This window comes from Zeus faber (genome assembly GCF_960531495.2).
Source record: "Zeus faber genome assembly, chromosome: 5".
Classification (NCBI taxonomy): domain Eukaryota; kingdom Metazoa; phylum Chordata; class Actinopteri; order Zeiformes; family Zeidae; genus Zeus; species Zeus faber.
Window position 1 is genome coordinate 4,182,725 of NC_137192.1, and position 20,904 is coordinate 4,203,628.

At 43.8% G+C, this 20,904-nt stretch overlaps 1 protein-coding gene across 1 annotated transcript in view; it reads left to right on the forward strand.

Moving 5' to 3' along the window:
• Positions 1-5,122: 5,122 nt before the first annotated feature.
• cntn2 (contactin 2) overlaps positions 5,123-20,904 on the forward strand; it is a gene marked incomplete at both ends in the record, with an annotated part of 29,642 nt that continues 13,860 nt past the window's right edge. The window contains 10 exons of the mRNA XM_080000414.1: positions 5,123-5,183; positions 6,984-7,125; positions 8,281-8,456; positions 8,596-8,691; positions 11,785-11,997; positions 12,234-12,336; positions 13,085-13,266; positions 17,446-17,582; positions 19,682-19,811; positions 19,969-20,119. Coding sequence (XP_079856540.1) covers positions 5,123-5,183; positions 6,984-7,125; positions 8,281-8,456; positions 8,596-8,691; positions 11,785-11,997; positions 12,234-12,336; positions 13,085-13,266; positions 17,446-17,582; positions 19,682-19,811; positions 19,969-20,119 — 1,391 coding nt within the window. The remainder of the gene's footprint in view (positions 5,184-6,983; positions 7,126-8,280; positions 8,457-8,595; positions 8,692-11,784; positions 11,998-12,233; positions 12,337-13,084; positions 13,267-17,445; positions 17,583-19,681; positions 19,812-19,968; positions 20,120-20,904) is intronic.

The window sequence follows — 20,904 nt, forward strand, 5'->3', positions numbered from 1 at the left end:
AAGCGCCTACAATGGACAAATGAGTGCTAGAACTGGACCATGGAGCAATGGAAGAAGGAGGTGTAGCCTGATTAATCACATTTTCTTTTATATTATGTGGATGGCCGGGGTTAGGGTTGACCGATCTGATCCAGCATCTTTGGGATGTGCTGGAACAATAAGCCTTATCCATGGGGGCCTCATCTTGCAACTTACAAGACTTAAAGGATCTGCAGCTACCGTTTATATCTATATTTATATATATATATATATATATATATATATATATATATATATATATATATATATATAAATAGCCCCCCGAGATTCGCCACCTTACCGCGGTGGAGGGGTTTGTGTGTCCCTGTGACCCCGATAGCCGTGTTGTTGGGGGCATTAGCCCCTGGTAGGGTCTTCCAAGGCAGAGTTGGACCAGACAAAGAGCGATTCGAAGGACCCTAATAAAACAACAACAAAGGCAATAGGGTACCTCGCCCAGAATAGGGAAACCGTGGCCCCCTCCTGGAGCCAGACCTGGAAGAGGAGCTCGCCGACGAGTGTCTGGTGGCCGGGCCTTGACCCATGGGGCTCGGCCGAGCACAGCCCAAAGAAACGCCATGGAACCGCCACCCTGTGGGCCCACCACCTCAGGGATAGGCGTTGGTGTCAGGTGCAATGCCAGCCGGGCGGCGGGCAAAGGCGGGGGCCTGGGCCTGCTGATCCTCAGCATCGTAGACTAGTTCTAGGGATGTGGAATGTCACCTATCTGGCGGGGAAGGAGCCGGAGCTGGTGTGGGAGGTGGAGCAGTACCAACCAAACTCCTGGAGAGGGGCTGGACTCTCTCCTCCTCCGGAGTCGCCCAGGGTGAGAGTCGGCGGGCAGGTGTGGGGAAACTCACGAGCCCCCCAGCTGAGTGCCGCTGTGTTGGAGTTCTCCCCATTGAACAACAGGGTCGCCTCTATGCAACTACAAGTTGCTAAAGGGAAAGCTCTAAATGTTGTCTGTGCTTACGCACCGAACACCAGTTCAGAGAATTCGGCCTTCTTGGAGTCTCTGGATGGCGTCCTGGAATGGGCTCCGTCTAGGGACTCTATAGTTCCACTGGGAGAGTTCAACGCTCACATGGGCAACGATGGAGAAACCTGGAAGGGGGTGATTGGGAGGAACAGCCTGCCTGATCTGAATCCGAGTGATGCTTTGTTATTGGACTTGTGTGCTAGTTATGGATTGGCCGTAACGAACACCATGTTCGAGCATAGGGTGGCTCATAAGTGTATGTGGTACCAGACCACCTTAGGTCAAAGATTGATGATCGACTTTGTGGTCGTGTCACCAGATCTGCGGCCGTATGTCTTGGGCACTCGGGTGAAGAGAGGAGCAGAGCTGTCAACTGATCACCACCTGGTGGTGAGTTGGATCATCTGGCGGGGGAGGCTGCCAGACAGACCTGGTAAACCCAAATGTGTAGTGAGGGTGAACTGGGTGGTGGATGAACCTGGTGGATGCCCCTGTCCGCGAGGTCTTCAACTCCCACCTCCGGAAGAATTTTTCACACATCCCGGGGGGAGGTTGGGGACAAGGAATCTGAGTGGGTCATGTTCAAAACCTCCATGGCAGAGGCGGCTGCTAGGAGCTGAAGGCAGTGGGTGCCTGTCGTGGCGGTAACCCAAGAACCTGTTGGTGGACACCAGCGGTGAATGAAGCCATCAAGCTGAAGACGGAGGCCTTTCGGGCTTGGCTGGCCCAGGGGTCTCCCGAGGCAGCAGACAGGTACTGGCAGGCTAGAAGGGCTGCGGCTTCGGCAATCACTGAATAATACGTCCAATACGTCCAGTACCAATGCGTCCTCAGGGGAAGAGGAAGAGTCTGAGGACTCGGGGGAAGTCTCATCCACATGCCTGGCAGAGGTCAGTCAAAAAGCTCCTCAGTGGCAAGGCGGTGGATGAGATTTGCCCTGAGAGAGCTGAAGGCTCTGGCCGTTGTTAGGCTGTCTTGGCTGACACGCCTCTTCAGTGTATGTTGGGTACAATACCTGTGGAGTGCCAATTATAGGGGGATCACAATGCTCAGCCTCCCCGGGAAAGTTTACTCCAGGCTGCTGGAAAGGAGGCTCCGGCCGATTGTCGAACCTCTGATTCAGGAGGAGCAATGCGGATTCCGTCCTCGATGTGGAACAGTGGACTGGCTCTTTAACCTTGCAGGGTTGCGGGCAGGTCGTGGGAGTTTGCCCATCCAGTCTATATGTGTATTGTGGACCTGGAGGAGGCTTTGGACCGTGTCCCTCAGGGGATCCTGTGGGGGATACTGAGGGAGTATGGGTTACCGGGGACGTTGGTACGAGCCATCCGGGCTTTGTACAACCAAAGTGAGAGCTGTGTTTGTATTCGTGGCATAAAGTCAAACACGCTCTCAGTGGGTGTTGGACTCCGCCAAGGTTGCCCCTTGTCCCCGATTCTGTTTGTGGTTCTGTTTGTGGTTCATGGACAGGATCTCAAGGCGCAGCCGAGGTGAGGAGAGTGTCCGGTTTGGGAACCTCAGAATTGCATCTCTGCTTTTTGCAGATGATGTGGTTTTGTTGGCTTCATCAGACCGTGACCTCCAACACGCACTGGGGTGGTTTGCAGCTGAGTGTGAAGCGGTTGGGATGAGAGTCAGCACCTCCAAGTCTGAGGCCATGGTTCTCTGCCGGAAAACGGTGGATTGCTCCCTCCGGGTCAGGAGCGAGTTGCTGCCCCAAGTGAAGGAGTTTAAGTATTTCGGGATCTTTTTCATGAGTGAGGGGAAAATGGAGCGTGAGATGGACAGGCGGATCGGTGCAGCATCAGCAGTGATGCGGGTGTTGTACCGGGCCGTTGTGGTGAAGAGGGAGCTGAGCCGGAATCAAAGCTCTCAATTTACCAGTCCATCTACGTCCCAACCCTCACCTATGGTCATGAGCTTTGGGTAGTGACCGAAACGAGATCGCAAATACAAGCGGCCGAAATGAGTTTCCTCCGTGGGGTGGCTGGAGGCATTACATATCCCAGCTGGTCTGGGAACGCCTTGGGGTCCCCCAGGAGGAACTGGAAAACGTTGCCAGGGAAAAGGGGGCCTGGAGCTCCTTGCTCAGCCTGCTGCCACTGCGACCCGGCCCCTGGATAAGTGGAGGAAAATGGATGGATGGATGGATATTTCAAATATATCAAATATACCAAATCCACAATTCAGTTTGACTTTTGATTTTAAGGTCACGATTCTATTCGCTTTTCAATTTAAACATATGTATTTATTTCAGCACTGACGGCTAGGCCATTGTTCGACTATCGGGTCTTGATTTGTACAGAAAAACAATTTTTTCAATAAGTTACTTTTATTTGGTTTTTAAAAGTTAGAAATAATAACAAAAATGCAAAACAAAAAAACAACACACCTAAATAGTTAAAAGCTTACAATAAACAATACATTACTTATTAGACTACTTTTAAGTTACTCACAGTCCCGACATGGTCGGGTCACAGTGGTTGGGAACCTCTACACTACACATTCCATCGGTGAGGGTCGAGTTTATTTCCGACTTTCATCATCACATTTTTAGAATTACTGGACATTCTGGTCAAAGGCGCACTCTCCCTTGTACACACAGTGAAACGCCGGAGGAGAGGGAAAAGCAGACAGTAATTAGCCATTGTGTAAAATATGTCGACGAGACGTTAACACCACAAACACCACCTTTGTTATCTATTTAGACCAACTTGTCATATTTATTGTTTTTGATTTGATCAAAATTTTATTTAAGTGAAATGTTAATAAATGCAGCTGCACTTGTAACTTATTGTTCTTAAACTGAAATTATTTGATTTCAAGTAATAATATTTGTAATATTTATTTATTTATTTTTAAAATGGCGTTAACTGGCAGGACTGAATATTCAATAAAAAAAATCTATATATTATTATATTATATAATAATATATAATAATAATGCATTGCACTGCTGCCTCACAGCAAGAAGGTCCTGGGTTCAATTCCCGCCTGGGGCGCCCTCGGCACTGCGCTCCGGTGTGTTATCTCCCAATTAGGGTCCTTTCTGTGTGGAGTTTGCATGTTCTCCCTGTGCTCACATGGGGTTTCCTCAATGTAACGTCAGTAGGGACCCCCACCAGAAAACATGCACAACATCATCGTCTGACCAGCGATGAACCAGGTGCGTCGTTGTATGCTGCCCACTGCTCCTGGCTGCTGGGGGGGGTGTTGTGTTCTGGGCTTCATTTGATTGGTGGGGAGCTGTCCAGGACAGTCGGTAATTGGTAGGGTCGAGGGGGCTGGGGTGGAAAACGGAAACGAAGAAGTGGTCATTGGGTAGAGGAGACGGGACACGGCCAAAAGTTCTCACTGGACACCTCAACCCCCGGGGTTAGTTGTACACCTCACGGCAGTGAATAAAGACTGTTCAGCTTCCCACAATGACACGGTCTGCTTCTCCTTCATTGCGTCCGTCTGGTTAACACCGTTGAGCGTCACAGTATTTTAAATCGACATACCTTCATGAATTCATTCTTTATATAGCCCGCCTATCAAATGTTTTTAAGCTCAATAAACACAGATAAGACCGGAATCTCTCCCATTTGTCCGGGACATTGAAATCTTGCAGGACATGTTGACCGGCACCAATTTTTTCTAACGGAAACTCTGGTTGGAGTACCTTAGCACTTTTCCTGATGAGCTCCGTCCTGAATGCTACGGCAGCCCATGCATTCACTTACGACAGATGCTCTTTTAGTGCAAATTGATATGACGCCCTGCTCTCCGCTCTCCCACTCCATTAAATGGTAAAGCCTTGTGACGGACCTCATGTCTCCCTCCATTTCTCTCTAGCTGACTTGTTTTCCTCTCCGTATCCGTCTTTTTAAATTCACCCTCCTTGCTACCCACACTACTGTATCCCTTCTTCTTCTAACCAACACATTGTAAGAATGATTCTGTTTGCTGTATGATGAGAATGTTTTTCATTAGGTGCAATAGGTACAGTCGGTACGGTAACATATTTTATTTTTCTCCTTCCGATTTCTCCCAAGTCACGTACGACAGAACGGTGTTGAATCCCAGCTTGCTTCCCCTCCAGGTCTGAACTGAACTCCGAACCTCCTCGGTTTTCCTTAGAAGGATGGAAGGCTTGCTGTTACTGCTGCTGGCGCTGAGCTCGCCGGCTCTCAAACTGGTCGTGGGTAAGCCCTCCACAAATCCATGTCCATCGTACATGTGTCATGTCCATGTGTGTCATCACTTATAGCCAACACACTGTGTTTGGGTTGGCGTTGGGTCTATTGTCTGTGTGTGTGTGTGTGTGTGTGTGTGTGTGTGTGTGTGTGTGCGTGCGTGCGTGCGTGCGTGTGTGTGTTTGTGAAGTCAGTGTGCTCGGCATATCAAGGGGGCTGCTTAGGGCCGTAATTAAAGTTTCATGATTGTTATTTTAGCCAGGCGGAAGGGATGCATTTAAACGCCATAATGCACCGATCCCATCCATGATTGATGGAGGCTGCTCTTTCAAATTAACAGCCCTGCCGGTGTTTGAGAACGTACAGTCTGGACTGGCCTACAAATTGTCTGTAGAAGTATAATTCAGCTAGTTTGACTCCGCTATTCAACTGGAAAATGTTTCTGTGGCCTTGGAACGAATGTTTTGGTTGTATTGCGCTTGAGAGCAACAGTCAGTATTTGCCAAAGTCGAAAAGGATTTGCGAAAATGTGTTTCTTTGTTTTTGGAATCAGTTTATTTATTTATTTGTTAATTTATTTTAATTGAGGTTAGACATTATTCATATGCTATTGTTGACTTCGGAGCATATTTAAATTGATTTTCAGGTACTGAGGATCAGAACAGGATTAGGTTAAAGTCTATTAGGCTATCCATTGTTCATTGTACATAATTATGTTCGATATGCCACAATAATGAATAAAAAAAACCATAAAACATTTAAGTACTTCAAATAACATAAAACCTCCCTGTCTTCGTACCACTCCTTCCGTCAAATAAAATAGTGAGAAAAAAATAATTGAATCATGCTAAAATAACAGTAAAATTTCTTAGCACAATAAAAGGAATTTTATGAAATGGTTTCATAGTTGTTTTCTTTCAATAAGATATATGAAATGTCTTTCTTTCACAAATGTCTTTCAGAGTGTTTCTTTGAATTTCACGTTAAGAAACCACCAGTATTAGGTACTTGTTCTAAGTAAGACATAAATACATTTAATCCATTTAAAGATGTATTTTCAATTTCAAAGGTAGCTGAATAATCGTGCACTCACAGAGACTGCTAAGATGACATCTCTTTGAAGTATTTTCCCCAAAATGTTAAAGTTGACAGACTACATTCAAAAATATTATTAGTTGTAAGTTTTAGTTTATTAGTCTTAATTTCTAGCCAGCCTACAATATTTCATATTTAAAAAAAATTCAAATTCTGAAAGCAGTGTTTCTTTATCAATCTATTGTATTGTTCTTGATTCTTTTCTCCGGTGAATCCGTCTTTTGGTCCGCCCTCTTGTGTACAATGCCATGAAAATAAGAAGAATGTCAAAATGACATATGCCTCTACCCCTAACACTTCACTTGTAAGGGAAAGAGCCCAGGGTGGAATTTCCCCTGATAAAAGACATCTTTGTTTCTGCTAGTAATCATCAAAGACATTTGATGACTCAGTAAGCTAGGAATGTGAGAATCAAGCCCAGTTTTGGTCAGTTTTGGCTCAAGAGGCCAAGAAAGAGACAGTAAAATCACCTTTCCTGGCAAGTATTTCATTATTATCTCAGCCTACTTTGTCTTACTTCACTGAATTCTAAAGGTCTGTTATTGCAAAATACAACAACAATACATCATTTCAGGACTGATTATACTGTCTGTTATTTAATTTGATCTACTCTACCCGTTCCCCTCAATGGAAAAATATATCAACCCCCGCCAGGAGCCACGCCCTAAGTGTGAGAAGCCGGTTTTGATTGGCTGTTGTTTTTACCGTTGTCAGGTGGAGAGGTGTGTGTGGCAGGCCATGACAGTGGACCCGTGTTTGAAGAACAACCAGGGAGTTTGGTTTACCCAGAAGGCCTCAGTGAAGGCAAGATCACGCTCAGCTGTCGAGCCCGCGCCAGCCCAGCTGCGACGTACAGGTGAGTAGTACCCCACTTCACAGGCACACACTCACACACACACACACACACACACACACACACACACACACACACACACACACACACACACACACACACACACACACACACACACACACACACACACACACACTCATAGCTCTTTGGGATTATGAAGACATTAAATGTGTCCTCACAATTCCAAATATGCTATTAACGCTGGCGGGTAGTTGAGTATGTATGTTCTATTAAACCACATATGCATACACCACACACACACACACACACACACACACACACACACACACACACACATGAACGCAGGCCTCGGACATCAATGACGTTTTTTCCACCACCCTCGCTTGACACCTGATGCTCGGCACTTTAGAACTGGCTATGGGGGCGGGGCCTAAATATGATATAATTTGTGATTGGTTCCTTGACTGTCACTTGAGGTTGATCCATCTACAGCGGAAAACATTTAATTTGACTTTACCTTTGTTTTCAGTTGCTGTTATTAATGATCAGGTTGTACAGTAACAATAGTACAGAGCGTAACACAAAAATGTCCCATAAAAACTTTTTTTATTTTTTTTAACTTAATCCATGTCTTCCATCTGGACGTTTATTGCAAATTAGCTATTACGATTAGAAAGCTTTTCTAACAGACCAACATCTGACAGTAACAGAAAAACATCTAGTAGTATAGAGTAGACAGTATACTCTGTACACTCTGTATGCAGTATAATCTGTGTCTGAAACACACCAAGAGCTAACTGGGCTTTATTGGGTTCAGCCTTTCACGGGCCTTCATGACTAGTAAGTTAGTAAGTATTATTAGTTAATATTAATCAGTTTCCATGGCCATGGCATTCATCATTTATTCCCTGATCTGAATTTGGTCTTGGATTCAATAAAAAGTGATTATATTTGGGATTCAATATGCTTTCTCGCCTCATAAAGCTCCTTGATGGCCGTTTCCTATTATTTACTGTTCTGCAATATCACTGTCAACCAATCCTCTACAGCTTTGAGGTTGTTGAGAGAGCCAAGCTGTAAAACTGAAGGACAATAACCGGTCCAGAAGGTCTTCAGTCTCCTGAGTTTGTTAAGGGGAGAAGGATTGACAAAAAGTTTCCCAAAATGACACGACCGTCTATGCCCTTTCTCCTGCAGGTGGCGTGTGAACGGCACAGAGGTACCACTGGGCATGGACCCCCGCTACACACTGGTGGCCGGCAACCTGGTGATAAGCAGCCCAGAGGCCGTTCGAGACGCGGGGTCCTACCAGTGCCTGGCCGTCAACCGTTGCGGGGCCATCGTCAGCCGAGCCGCCAACTTCAAATTCGGCTGTGAGTGACCTTTTCCAGGGGCCGTATCATAATCCCAAAAACCAGCTGACTTGTCCGGGTTAATTTAATTAGAAGCTTGATATGGCACAGCACTGGTCATTTTTTATTTACTTTTGGCATTGTTCTGTATTTTCTACAGACCTCCACGACTTCCCCCCAGACAGCCGCAGCCCGCAGACTGCGTACGAGGGCGTCGGGGCTTTTCTGGCCTGCCAGCCCCCTCCCCACTATCCAGGTATGCCGTGCTGTCAATCATCAGTTAGATTAGTCAATTAGTCAATATGTGACCCACCACAGAAAAAGCCGCCATCTCGCGCAATTCTAAAATTGCTAAGAGCAGCCAAATATGTTGAAAAAAACATTCTTGAAGGAAAATTCGATTTTTCCAGATTTGTGTTCCTTTGTGTTTTTTGTTATCTCTCAACGTATTTTCAAAACCGAGTTTGATTTATAAATGGTAGAAAAATGTTAAACCGTGGAGTTAAATATTCCCGTTAGATTACATGGGGAAACGCTGTTCACTTACCGAAATGCAGAACAGGGCTGATCGATGGTTTCCTTTAAAGCGACCGTCCAAGTGAAAATCATTCATCCATATTCCAGGTCAGCGATTGGGTGGCTTGAGCAGCCACACCCGATGCTCGTAGGTTGGGCTAACGAGCATCAGGTTTAAAAACCCCGTCCACACACTCAGTCAAAATGGGAGCCCTGTGTCATGACATGTTCCATCTGCTCCTGGCTAAATCCACCTAGCCCCATCTCTACAATAAACTGGTGTTATCAACCCCCCGTTTTCTGTGTCTCTGTGCCGGAGGTCCCTGAGCACGCCGCGAGCATCAGGTGTGGCTGCTCAAGCCACCCCATCAACCACAACATGTTTTATAAAGGTGGAATTATTTTGGAGTTTAAAAGTACGGACAACACAACAAAATGTTGAGTCTCTCAATATAATGAGTCTCAGAAAATCTGAAATCTGTCACCAACCTCAAAAGATTTCATCAGGTCATCAACTTATTCTGTTGTAACAGCAATGGAATCGTCGGTCTCCTCCGGTAGTTCTTGAAAATATGTGTCTCACCACAGCAAAACTCGTCATCTCGCACATTTCTAAAATGGCCAGGAGCAGCCAAATAAATTATCTCAGAATCACAGTTTGCCACACCCTTGTCCTTAACAAGTCATAGCTTTAAAAATATTTGCTTGATTTGCCCAAGTGACACCTTGTTTGGAAGCTCTGATTCTCCACTTTTAAAAGCCGCCAAAAGACCCTAAAGTACATGGTGGGTCACATATTCCCGTTAGATTACATGGAGAAAAGCAGTTCACATACCGAGACGCTGAGCAGCGCTGAACGACGCAGATCGATCGATTCCTTTAATGCGACCATCAAGGTGAAGATCATCATCAATATTCCATGTGATGTGAAGTAACAATGTGATATCGTTTTGATAGAGTTCAGCCTTTAAATATTACGTGTTTTATACACACACGGAGACAACGTTGTGGAGGGGGCGTGTCACTGACTTCACCGTCACTTCCATAAACAACACGAGGCTCCCGTTTCACTTGTCTCTGAAAACTCCAGGTGATTAGGAGAAGTGGGTGGAGGAAGATCTAAATCATTTCGCGGACCTTAATCTAACCAGTGTGATAGATCCAAGTCAGTTTAAGCAGCATGCACTGGACTTCATTTTCCGCGATGATAGTCAGTTCTCCAACAGCGACGCTGAATCTGATATTACTCCTGACTTGTAGAACATTTCAAACAGTGGATTTCAACCCGAATGTGACTATGAAACAGAATATTTTCAAGAACCACCGGAAATAAATTCCACATGTATATTCTTACTGTTAAATAAAAGCTTTTTTCAAAACAAAAATACGTTCAACATTCCCTCAAAACACAAGAACAAAGCAGTTATTGGCCCAATCTGCAGTATATTAAGTAGCCATGCGGCTTTGGCCACCCCATTCGCATTCTGGGAGCTAGGTGAATGAAGCCAAGTCTCGGCGAAACTTTCAAGGTGATTATCTCAGTTACACAGTTTGCCACACCCTTGTCATTAACAAGTCATAGCTTTAAAAATATTTGCTTGATTTGCACAAGTGACACCTTGTTTGGAAGCTTTGATTCTACTCTTTTAAATGATACGGGGGAAAAAAAGTCCAAAGCTGCCAAATGACCCTAAAGTATGTGGTGGATCACATACAGTATACCCTGGCCCAAACCATCTAGGTAATCCACACAGGGGTGTTACATTTCAAAACAGCAGATATTGCTATTGAACATAGATATTGATATATTGAGATATTGAAGGTCTACTATTCCACCTATGGGTGACATGCCAGGACTTCTGTTGACTTCTGTGAGGTTTGAGCTGGAGGTAAATTAAGATGAGTTTCATTTAGGAGGATTTAAATAAATAACTCTTGAACTTGTACTTGAATTATAAAAAAAGGGCAGAAAGCTAGATTAAGTGACTGATAGTTGGTATGTATTGAAAAATCTGACAGGAGAAATATGTAAAACCACACAAAATGTAATAGGTCCGTGCAAAGAAAATCAATCCCGACTGGTTAAAAAAGTGTGATAAGGATTTAATGGTGGTGCAGAAACATAAGGTTGACTTCTAATGATTCACTCTTAACCGCTTTAATGGCACATTACAACACCACAAATCGAATCTACTGTATCATATACAGTTCTGCCAGCAGCGCTGATTTAATCACGGTTGATACGATCTTCAAAGCTTAAAAGCTTTCATAGAGAAATTTTTAACATGTAATGATCTTTCCTGCATAGCAGTGGGCATGATCCAATTTAATCTCCATCATCTTTGGGGCTATTTTATAGATGCTGTTCACAAAATCCCTTAAATTACACTTTGTTGGGGCCAGGTGGAGCTATTTTCCTACTAGTATACATTTTCTCCTTTTTTATTACATTCCTTTCTTTATTTGTATTTTTTTCATTATATATATAGAATAATAACGTGTTAAATTGTTAAATGTGTTAATTAATTTTATTAATTTGTAGTTTAGTAGCTCTAGTAGTTTGACTTGATGAGGCGGCCAATCCAGACAGGAATTCCTACCATAAATCCGATATAACTGATCGTACTCCACCTTGTCCTCGATTATCCACAGTTTAATGGTAACATCTGACAAACTGAAACACATACAAAGTAGTGTGTGTTTGTTTTTATGTGTTCAGTTTGAACATATTCATTCTTTGCGTTGTGTGTGTGCGTTGAAACCATTGCTAAGGAAAATGCACTCTAAATAACATTTGACCCCTCCCTCTTCCTCTTCCTCTTCCTCCTCGAAGCGCTGTCCTACCGCTGGTTCCTCAACGAGTTCCCCAACTTCGTCAAGGCGGACAATGGCAGGTCATTCGTCTCCCAGGTGACGGGCAATCTGTACCTGGCCAAGTCTGAGCCTAACGACACAGGCAGCTACTTCTGCTTCACCACCATCAACATGGACATCAGCACCAAGAGCACTTTCAGCAAGGCCAACGGGCTCACCGTGCATGCTGACGGTATTGCAAGAGTATTGAGTGTGACTGTGTGTAGTACCAGATTTCCTAAAACTAGAAGAAAAAAAATACTAAAAATAGTGATTATTTTACTGGTGAATGCTTCACAATAAATTGTAAAAAGGTATTGTAAAAAAAAAAAAAAAAACAAGAACACATTATTTATACTCTTATAATATTAAATGGACTATCTGAAGTATATATCAGCCTGGAAACCTAATGCTGTTGTCCCACTATAGCCAATCCTCGGAAATCGGCTCCAACCATCAAAGTGCGCTTCCCGGCAGAGACCTACGCCTTGGCTGGACACACTACCCAGCTAGAGTGCTTCGCCTATGGAAAGTAAGCCTCCGGATTCAGCAAACTAAAATATACACTGACATTTGTTTGGTTGTGTTATTGAGATATTTTAGGTGGTTAAGCCAGTGTTAAGCCCAACCTTTTCCCTGCCACAGCACTTTTTTTCCACAATGCACCCACGGCATACCATCATGTAACTAAAAATGGCACAAACTGTGCTTATTATTATAAACACTGGCATTATATTATTATTATGGTCTTTGTATTGATAGTGACACAAGTCGGGAGTCACTGGGGCAAAAGAATGAGTGAGTGAGCAAGCTAATGTTAGACAAACTGAAAATAATAACTGAGGCATAAATTAAAGACCAAGGCAAAAAAAAAAAGTTTAGAATTTGCATTCCATCATAATAAATAATTTGGATAGAATCAACAAAGTCGAACAAAGACGAAAATTGAATGACTCATTTAACATCACACTATACTGATTGACTCGTCAATGACCGAATCTCCAAAAAGAGTTGAACCTTTCATCACTGCTAATAGTTCAGTGTAAAATCTGAGCTTGTTCTGATGAACACAGAGCTCATATTCTGACTGGAAATGGTTAATAAGATGGATAAGTGTAGCCTTACAATTTTGATCTTGCAACACAACCGCTAGTTTATATTATTTATTTGGTGGTTGAAAGACCCTGTTGAGCATGCAATGTTAATGCTCTGACTTCACGGTCTTTAATTGTTGTGATGTTTGGGTCCCACACTAATTCTGTATTTGTCACTCCACCCAGTCCGGTCCCTAAGCTTCGATGGAGGAAGGTAGATGGCTTGTTGCCGTCCAAGGCGGGGGCCAGTGCCGAGGGCCCCATGCTCACCCTGCCAGAGCTCTCTTTTGATGATGAAGGCGCGTACGAGTGCGAGGCGTACAATTCGGAAGGCAGCGAGACCTACCAGGGCCGCATCAATGTGCAAGGTAACGGATAATTCGCAAGAGGCTGTCTTTTTTTTTTTTCTTCACCTGTGCTGTCAGCAGACATGGCATACAACGCAGGGTCTTTGTACTGTATGTCATTGCATCCAAGACAGAGTTAATCTGCAAGTGGAGTTCAAAATCTTAACCTGCGATGCCACTTTTTATTAATGAGAACTGCAACCTGTGGGATGACAAGAGCACAGTTTGTGTGTAATACAAGACCGCCACCAATCCCTCTCTTTGGAGGATGATCCTGCTATGTTTTGATCTATAAAAATAAAAATCATCATTACTTCTCCAATAGGGGGAGGGACAATGACCACGGGTAAGACAGATGAACATAGAGACAAACAACAATATGTACTTGACAAAGAATAATTATAGAAACATCAGACATGTATTTGACAAAACATGATTAATTTAGTAGACGAAAATTGGAACAGCAATTACATCACATGGCCTCTTCCTGTGATAGCTATGGCAGTAAAGCAGAGAAAGGGAGAAGGATGCAATCAGGAGAGTGTTTTGCCTATGATGAGTCCACCTGTGTATGCGTGTGTGTGTATGCGTGTGTGTGTATTTGTGTGTGTGTGTGTGCGTGTGCGTGTGCGTGTGCGTGTGCGTGTGTGTGTGTGTGATGTGTCCACTGGTGAATGCACGGGACTTGTCCTAATTAAGATTCAAGATTCAAGAGCTTTATTTGTTACATACATATACATACTTTCATACATATATGCAGTGAAATGTCTTTGCAACGCACCCAGAGATTATGCACAATAGTTGCTCAAACAAACATAATAGCTAACCTAATTCCTACCGAGATAACTAACTGAAACTGATTCCTAAAACATTATGCAGTTAGTGAATAGAATAATATGACTCAAAAAGATAATATAAAGTGGGGGTACAAAATAGAAGGGAATAGACTTATGTTTATGGGATTTTATAGGCTATTTGTATATACAGATACTGTATGTGCAGTAAAGTGAATAAAGTGGGTATGGAGATATACAGTACAGTATACAACAATACGACATCAATACAGTTACACTGAACAGAACAGCAATACAGTGCAGTATGCAGTAACCCAGAACAGTGATACACTATGCAGTAGAGTATGCCACATACTGTACAGTAAGGCAGTGGGGCCTATGTCAGTGTCTCAGTGCTTTTTGTTAGGACCACTGGTGAGTTCAGCATTGACAGTTCTTATGGCTTGCGGGAAGAAACTCTGTCTCAGTCTCTCTGTTCTCGCTGTGTGACTGCAGAGGCGCTTGCCCGACTGCAGTAGCTGCAACAGTCCATTGTTGGGGTGGTGAGGATCCTTCATGATCCTGCAGGCTCTGTTACTACACCTCCTGGTATAAGTCCTGCAGGGAGGGGAGGGTAGTTCCAGTGGTGGCAGAGTGGCCCTCTGCAGGGCTCGCCTGTCCTGATCAGTACAGTTCCCAAACCAGGCAGTGGTGTTGGCTATAAGAATGCTTTCCACTGCTCCAGAGTAGAAGGACTTGAGGATCCTCACCGATAACCTGAATTTCTTTAGCTGCTTGAGGTGGTAAAGACACTGCCTCGCCTTTCTCACCAGAGTGTCTGGATGTAAAGTCCATGTTAAATCCTCCGTGATGTGGAGGTACTTGAAGCTTAATAACTTAATTGGTTCTTGTGTATGGGGTCAGAACTACATACAACCCATAAATACAACCCACTCCCATGTGCAGGCATGTGACTCACTTGCAAGCGCAGAACCTGAGCCATGTGTGCCAGGCACGGACCACAGGTCCTGAGCTGGTCTTTGCGGCTGACAGATCAACATGCCGCCAGGAACACCAGCCCCCCGAGCAAGCCGGTGCCCACCAACGCCCCATACAAAGGTGAAGCCCACCATCTCACCATACCAGCGAACCAATCCACTCCCATATCCCAGCGAAATGCCCGATCCGGCCACAAGTCCCAAGCCCTCACCCATGTAGCCCAGTTTGCCTGGTGCGGCCACCCCAAGCATCAACCCACCTGGGGTGAACTGAGCGCACAGACAGCAAGATATGGGGCGCCTCCACAGAGGCGCCCCATATCCGTCACAGAGAAGCTGCGCAGTGGGAGTAAGGCTGACTGCTGCCTCCCACACTGCAACCCACATCCACGCGGCGAGCAGCCACCAAGAGGCCCTGCAAAGCACCTGGCGCTCTTAGCAGCCACAGGCCCAGGTCGCAGAGGGCCGGAAACCACCCAGCACCAGGGGCAAGCCGCCAGGACCCAAAGACACTACCTCCCCGGGAACCCCAGAGCTCAATGTGTGCCATTTTGGTATGCAGTCAAAATGCAGGATGGGGTCTTAAAAACATCTGAGGCTGTAGTGAATGTTTTTGTAAAGCAGATTTCATATACAAGGACAAAGTGCTTTTTATGTAGGGCATAAATGACAATATATGAAAGCAAAGAAGAATAAAAGAATAGAAATTAAAAGCTAAAGACATAATAAAATCACAGATCAGAGGTTAAAGTTCAATTTAAACTATTTGAAACCTACCCGTGCACCCATTTCAGACTGTCAGCAGAATAGATATTAAATGTACTCAAATAACCAAAGTAAGAGTACTTTGTATTTGGGAGCAAAGAGAATTCTATCCTTAATGCATCCAATACAAATGTGTTGATTTTCTAGTTTTGGCCACTTCGTTAGCAGTCAAGAACGTTGAGTTAAAAAATCTATTGCATTGCTTTTATGGAAATTGTGAAGGTACATAGTATACTTGTGATGTTACCGCTAAATTGTATTATTTTTTACTATGGATTGTTGTGTAGTAAAAGTATAAAGTCACCTACTGTAAAATAGGGTTACTCAAGGTAAGAACAAATACTTGATCTGGTTATGTGTACCGTATATATATACACACACACACTCACTGAGGACTTTATTAGGAACACTGTTCTAATACTGGGAAGGGCCTCCCCTTGCTCTCAAAACTGCCTTAATTCTTCTTGGCATGGATCCCACACGGTGTTGAAATTTTCTGGTCCATGTTAACATGATTGCGTCACGCAATTCCTGCAAATTGATCAGCTGCACGTTCATGCTGCAAATCTGAAATTCTATCACATCCCAAAGGTGTTGTGACTGGGAGAACATTGAACTTATTGTCCTGTTCATGAAACCAGTTTGAGACAACTTTTGCTTTGTGACATGGTGCATTATCATGCTGGAAGTAGCCATAAGAATATGGGTAAATTGTGGCCATGAAGGGATGCACATGGTCAGCAACAATAATCAAATAGGCTGTGGCATTCAAGGTGATTCAATTTGATGATTGATTGGTATTAACAGGCCCAAACGGTGCCAAGAAAGAATTCCCCCACACCATTACACCACCATTACACTTGCTGACACAAGGCAGGTTGGGTCCATGGATTCATGTTGTTGGCGCCAAATTTTGATCCTACCATTTCTATGCCTCAGCAGAAATCGAGGTTCATCAGACCAGGCTATGTTTTTTCAGTCTTCAACTGTCCAGTTTTGTCCAGAACCTGTGCCCACTGTAGCCTCAGCTTTCTGTTCTTTGCTGACAGAAGTGGAACCTAATGTGTTCTTCTGCTGTTATAGCCCAACCACCTCAAGGTTCGACATGATGTGCATTCTGAGATGTTTTTCTGCTCACAATAATTGTACAGAGTGATTATCTGAATCACCGCAGCATATCCGTCATCTAGAACCAGTCTGGCCATTCTCCGTTGACCTCTCCACAGAACGGGCGCTCAGTGGATGTTTTTTGTCTTTCGTACCACTCTGAATAAACTCTAAGAGACTTTTGTGTGTGAAAATCCCAGGAGATCAGCAGTTACAAAAATACCAGCCCTTCTGGGGCAAACAATGTTACAGTCGAAAACACTGAGATCACATTTTTTCCCCATTCTGATGGTTGATGCGAACATTAACTGAAGCTGCTGACCTGCATCTGCATGATTTTATGCATTGCAATGTTGCCACACGATTGGCTGATTAGATAATTGCATGAATAAGTAGGTGTACAGGTGTTTCTAATAAAGTCCTCAGTGAGTGTATATTATATTATATAGCTTATTTCAGCAAAGCTCAAACCTGCATCTCATCACGTCTTTATTATGAATGCTAGAACTTCAAACCTCCTGATTTCTGCCTCTTCTTTCTCCCTCTCCGTCTCACAGCTCAGCCTGAGTGGCTGCAGGTAATGAGCGACTCTGAGGTGGAGATCAGCTCTGAGCTGCATTGGAGCTGCATGGCTGCTGGGAAGCCGCGGCCCTCCATCCACTGGCTCCGCAACGGCCAGCCCCTTAGCACGCAGGTAGGAAAAGTGTAATGTGTTGTGGACTTAATTAGTATGTGGACGATTCAAGTATGTACACAATCACAGTGTACTACTTTTACACACACACACAGACATTATTGTGTAGGGGGTGTGTACCAACGTATACCATTGAAGAAGTCAAGCTGACGTCACTTCCATAAACAAGCTGAGGATCCGAGGAACCTTCGGTTTCACTTGTCTGTGAAAACGTAATCTCTGTGTTGTTATGGATTACGAGAAGCAGGTGGTGGAAGATCTAAATCATATCGCAGACCTTAATCTGAGTCAATCCAAGTCAGTGTAAGCAGTGCATACTGGACTTAATTTTCTGCGATGATAGTCAGTTCTAGTCAGACATCGATGCTGGATCTGATACCGCGTTATCCCAGACTTGGAGAACATTTCAAACAGCGGATTTCAACCTGAATATGACGATGAAACTGAATATTTTCAAGAGACACCAAAGGAGACCGACGATACGCCCGTTGTTGTTACAATGGATTAATTTGATGACGTGATGAAGTCCGTTGAAGTCGGTGATGCAGATTATGAACAAAAAGCAATAGATGAGCTTCTCCAGTTTACCTGCAAATGCAGGCAGGGGCGAAAAGAAAATGACAAGAGGCAGCCCCAAACAGGCTCTCAGAGTGTAGTTGTGTAGGGTGGGGTTAGCCCACATAATAACTCTAAGAACTTTGAAGGTTTTTGGCATACAGACATTTATATATTAAATGACACACCAAGGCTCATATACAGAGACTCATATTATTGATAGACTCTACATTTTTTTGTGTTGTCCGCAATTTTAAACCTCTAAGTAATTCCACTTTTATAAAACATGTATATTCTTACTGTTAAATAAAAGCTTTTTTAAAAACAAAAGATGTTCGGTGTCGATGACGCTGTTCAGCATTCCCTCAAAACACAAGAACAATGCAGAGATTCACCCCATTCAGCAGGGTGTCACGTCCCCATTCAGCAAGGTGTCAAGTGGCCATGCGGCTATGTTGGTCCACCAACTTATTTGCATCTTCGGAGCTGGCTGAATGAAGCCAAGTGTGGGGAAAACTTTGAAGGTGACTATCTCAGGATCACAGTTTGCCACACCCTTGTTATTAACAAGTCATAGCTTTAGAAATATTTGCTTGATTTGCACAAGTGAGACCTTGTTTGGAAGCATTGATTGTTCACTTCCAAATAATGCAAAAAAATGTCCAAAGTCACTAAATGTTCCTAAAGTCTGCGCTTGAATCTTGAAAGGTAATTATTATATTTTCTTCAATGAAGAGAAAATCTTTAATAAATAATACAATCGTGTCAAATACGATTATTATTGAATAATGTAACTTAATTAAAGAACGTAATTAAATAATCTTTGTGAAACTTATATTTTATCATTTCTAAACTTTTGGCCCCAGGGTCCTTAGAAAGGCCTAATATATTAATATCCCAACATTACTTTTCTTACCATTATCTTATCATTTTTTTTTATTACTATTGTTTCGTAAGAATAAGTATTACTGAGTTACATTTATTGGAAGTAAGAATTACGATGCATGAATTTATTCCTAGTTTTGTAAATCATATATAGAATTTTTTTGTATATCCATCTGTTCTATCACATATTGAACCGTATTTGTTCATGATTGTGTTAATTTCCAGTTAGTAATCCCAGAAAACATTGTGACGTGTGTTTCTACTGAAGTTAGAGAGAATTAAATTCAAACTAGAGAGTTGCTGTCACTCTCTGTAACATGGTTTGTCTCTATTCAGACGTGTACGAAATAAACTAAAAACACCTTGATCCTGAGTGAAGAAGGAGTGAAGAATTTCCTCCACAAATCAATTTGATTTAAAGTTAATGTTTAATTCAGAACAACGTAATTGACCTCATCACTGAAGAGCTTTGTCATATTCATCTGAAAATGGCGTATGTGGCATTGCAATTGATATTGGTGGACGTCAGAGGCATGTACTAATTATACATTTCTGTTACCCACTGGCCCATTTAGAAGGATCTGGATTCATCAAATTATGCCCCCCCCCACCTCTCTCTCTCTCTCTGTCTCTCTCTGTCTCTCTCTCTCTGGCCTCAGGACCGGGTGGTGGTGAACGGTGGCCGCCTTAAGATCAACAACCTGGCCCTGGAGGATTCTGGGATGTACCAGTGTGTGGCCGAGAACAAACACGGCACCATCTACTCAAACGCTGAGCTCAGGGTCCAAGGTAGCTGAGCCCCAAGGCTTAAAACGAGGTTTCACCCCCTTTGAATGGTCTCACTGGTCCAAATCGTTGCCTCTATTGGGGGTGGTCATTCTCTGTTTGTGTCTTCCTTGACAACCTTTCCCTTTCCTCTCCCGCTGTGTCCCATTCCGTCCTCCAGTTCAGGCCCCAGACTTCCGGCTGAACCCTGTGCGTAAGTTGGTCCCCGCTGCCAGAGGAGGCCAGGTGAGGATGGAGTGTCGACCCCGTGCCGCCCCCAAACCCACCCTGTTTTGGAGCCGCGGCACCGAGCTGCTGATCAACAGCAGCAGGTGAGCACAATATGTGAATGGAATACAAGCCATTAAATACAAAACAAGTGTCTTATACCTCATATTGGAATTCCGCGCTATCGTAATGCATGTATGCAAGAACAGTGGTCTTTTTTTTTTTTTTACCTGTGCTGTCAGCATGCTGGGCATACAACACAGAGTAGTTGTATGCCATTGCATCTAGGACAGAGTTAGTCTGCATGTGGAGTTCAAGTTCTCAACCTGCAGTGTAACTCTTTATTAACTCATAAATCATCAAGAAGTGCTGCAATAACTCTGTCCTGTAGATGACCTGTAGAATGACAAGCACAGTTTTTGGTTATTGAGAACCACCACCAACCCACCTCTTTGGAGAACTATTTATCATGTTTGGGTCTATAAACAACTGATTACATACTCCAAGAGGGGGAGAATCACCACGGTTGTGACAAATAAACATAGAAACAAACAACATTTACACAAAAACATAAACATTGGACAACAACATGTATTGATAAAAAGTTAATTAGGTCCAGGAAAACTGGAACTACAACTGGTCACGTGATCAGTGGAGATCGGTCTGACCATGCAGCAGACCGCGCTCAGATTGCGCAGCGGAGAATCGCTCTGATTGCACATCGGAGATTGCTCTGATCTCACAGTGGAGCGGAGAATTGCTCTGATCGTCCAATGGAGAATCCCTCTCATTGCGTTGTCGAGAAGCACTTCCATCTCGTCGTGGAGAATTGCTCTGATCATGGAGCGGAGAATCGTTCTGATCGTGGAGTGGAGATGCGTTCTGATCG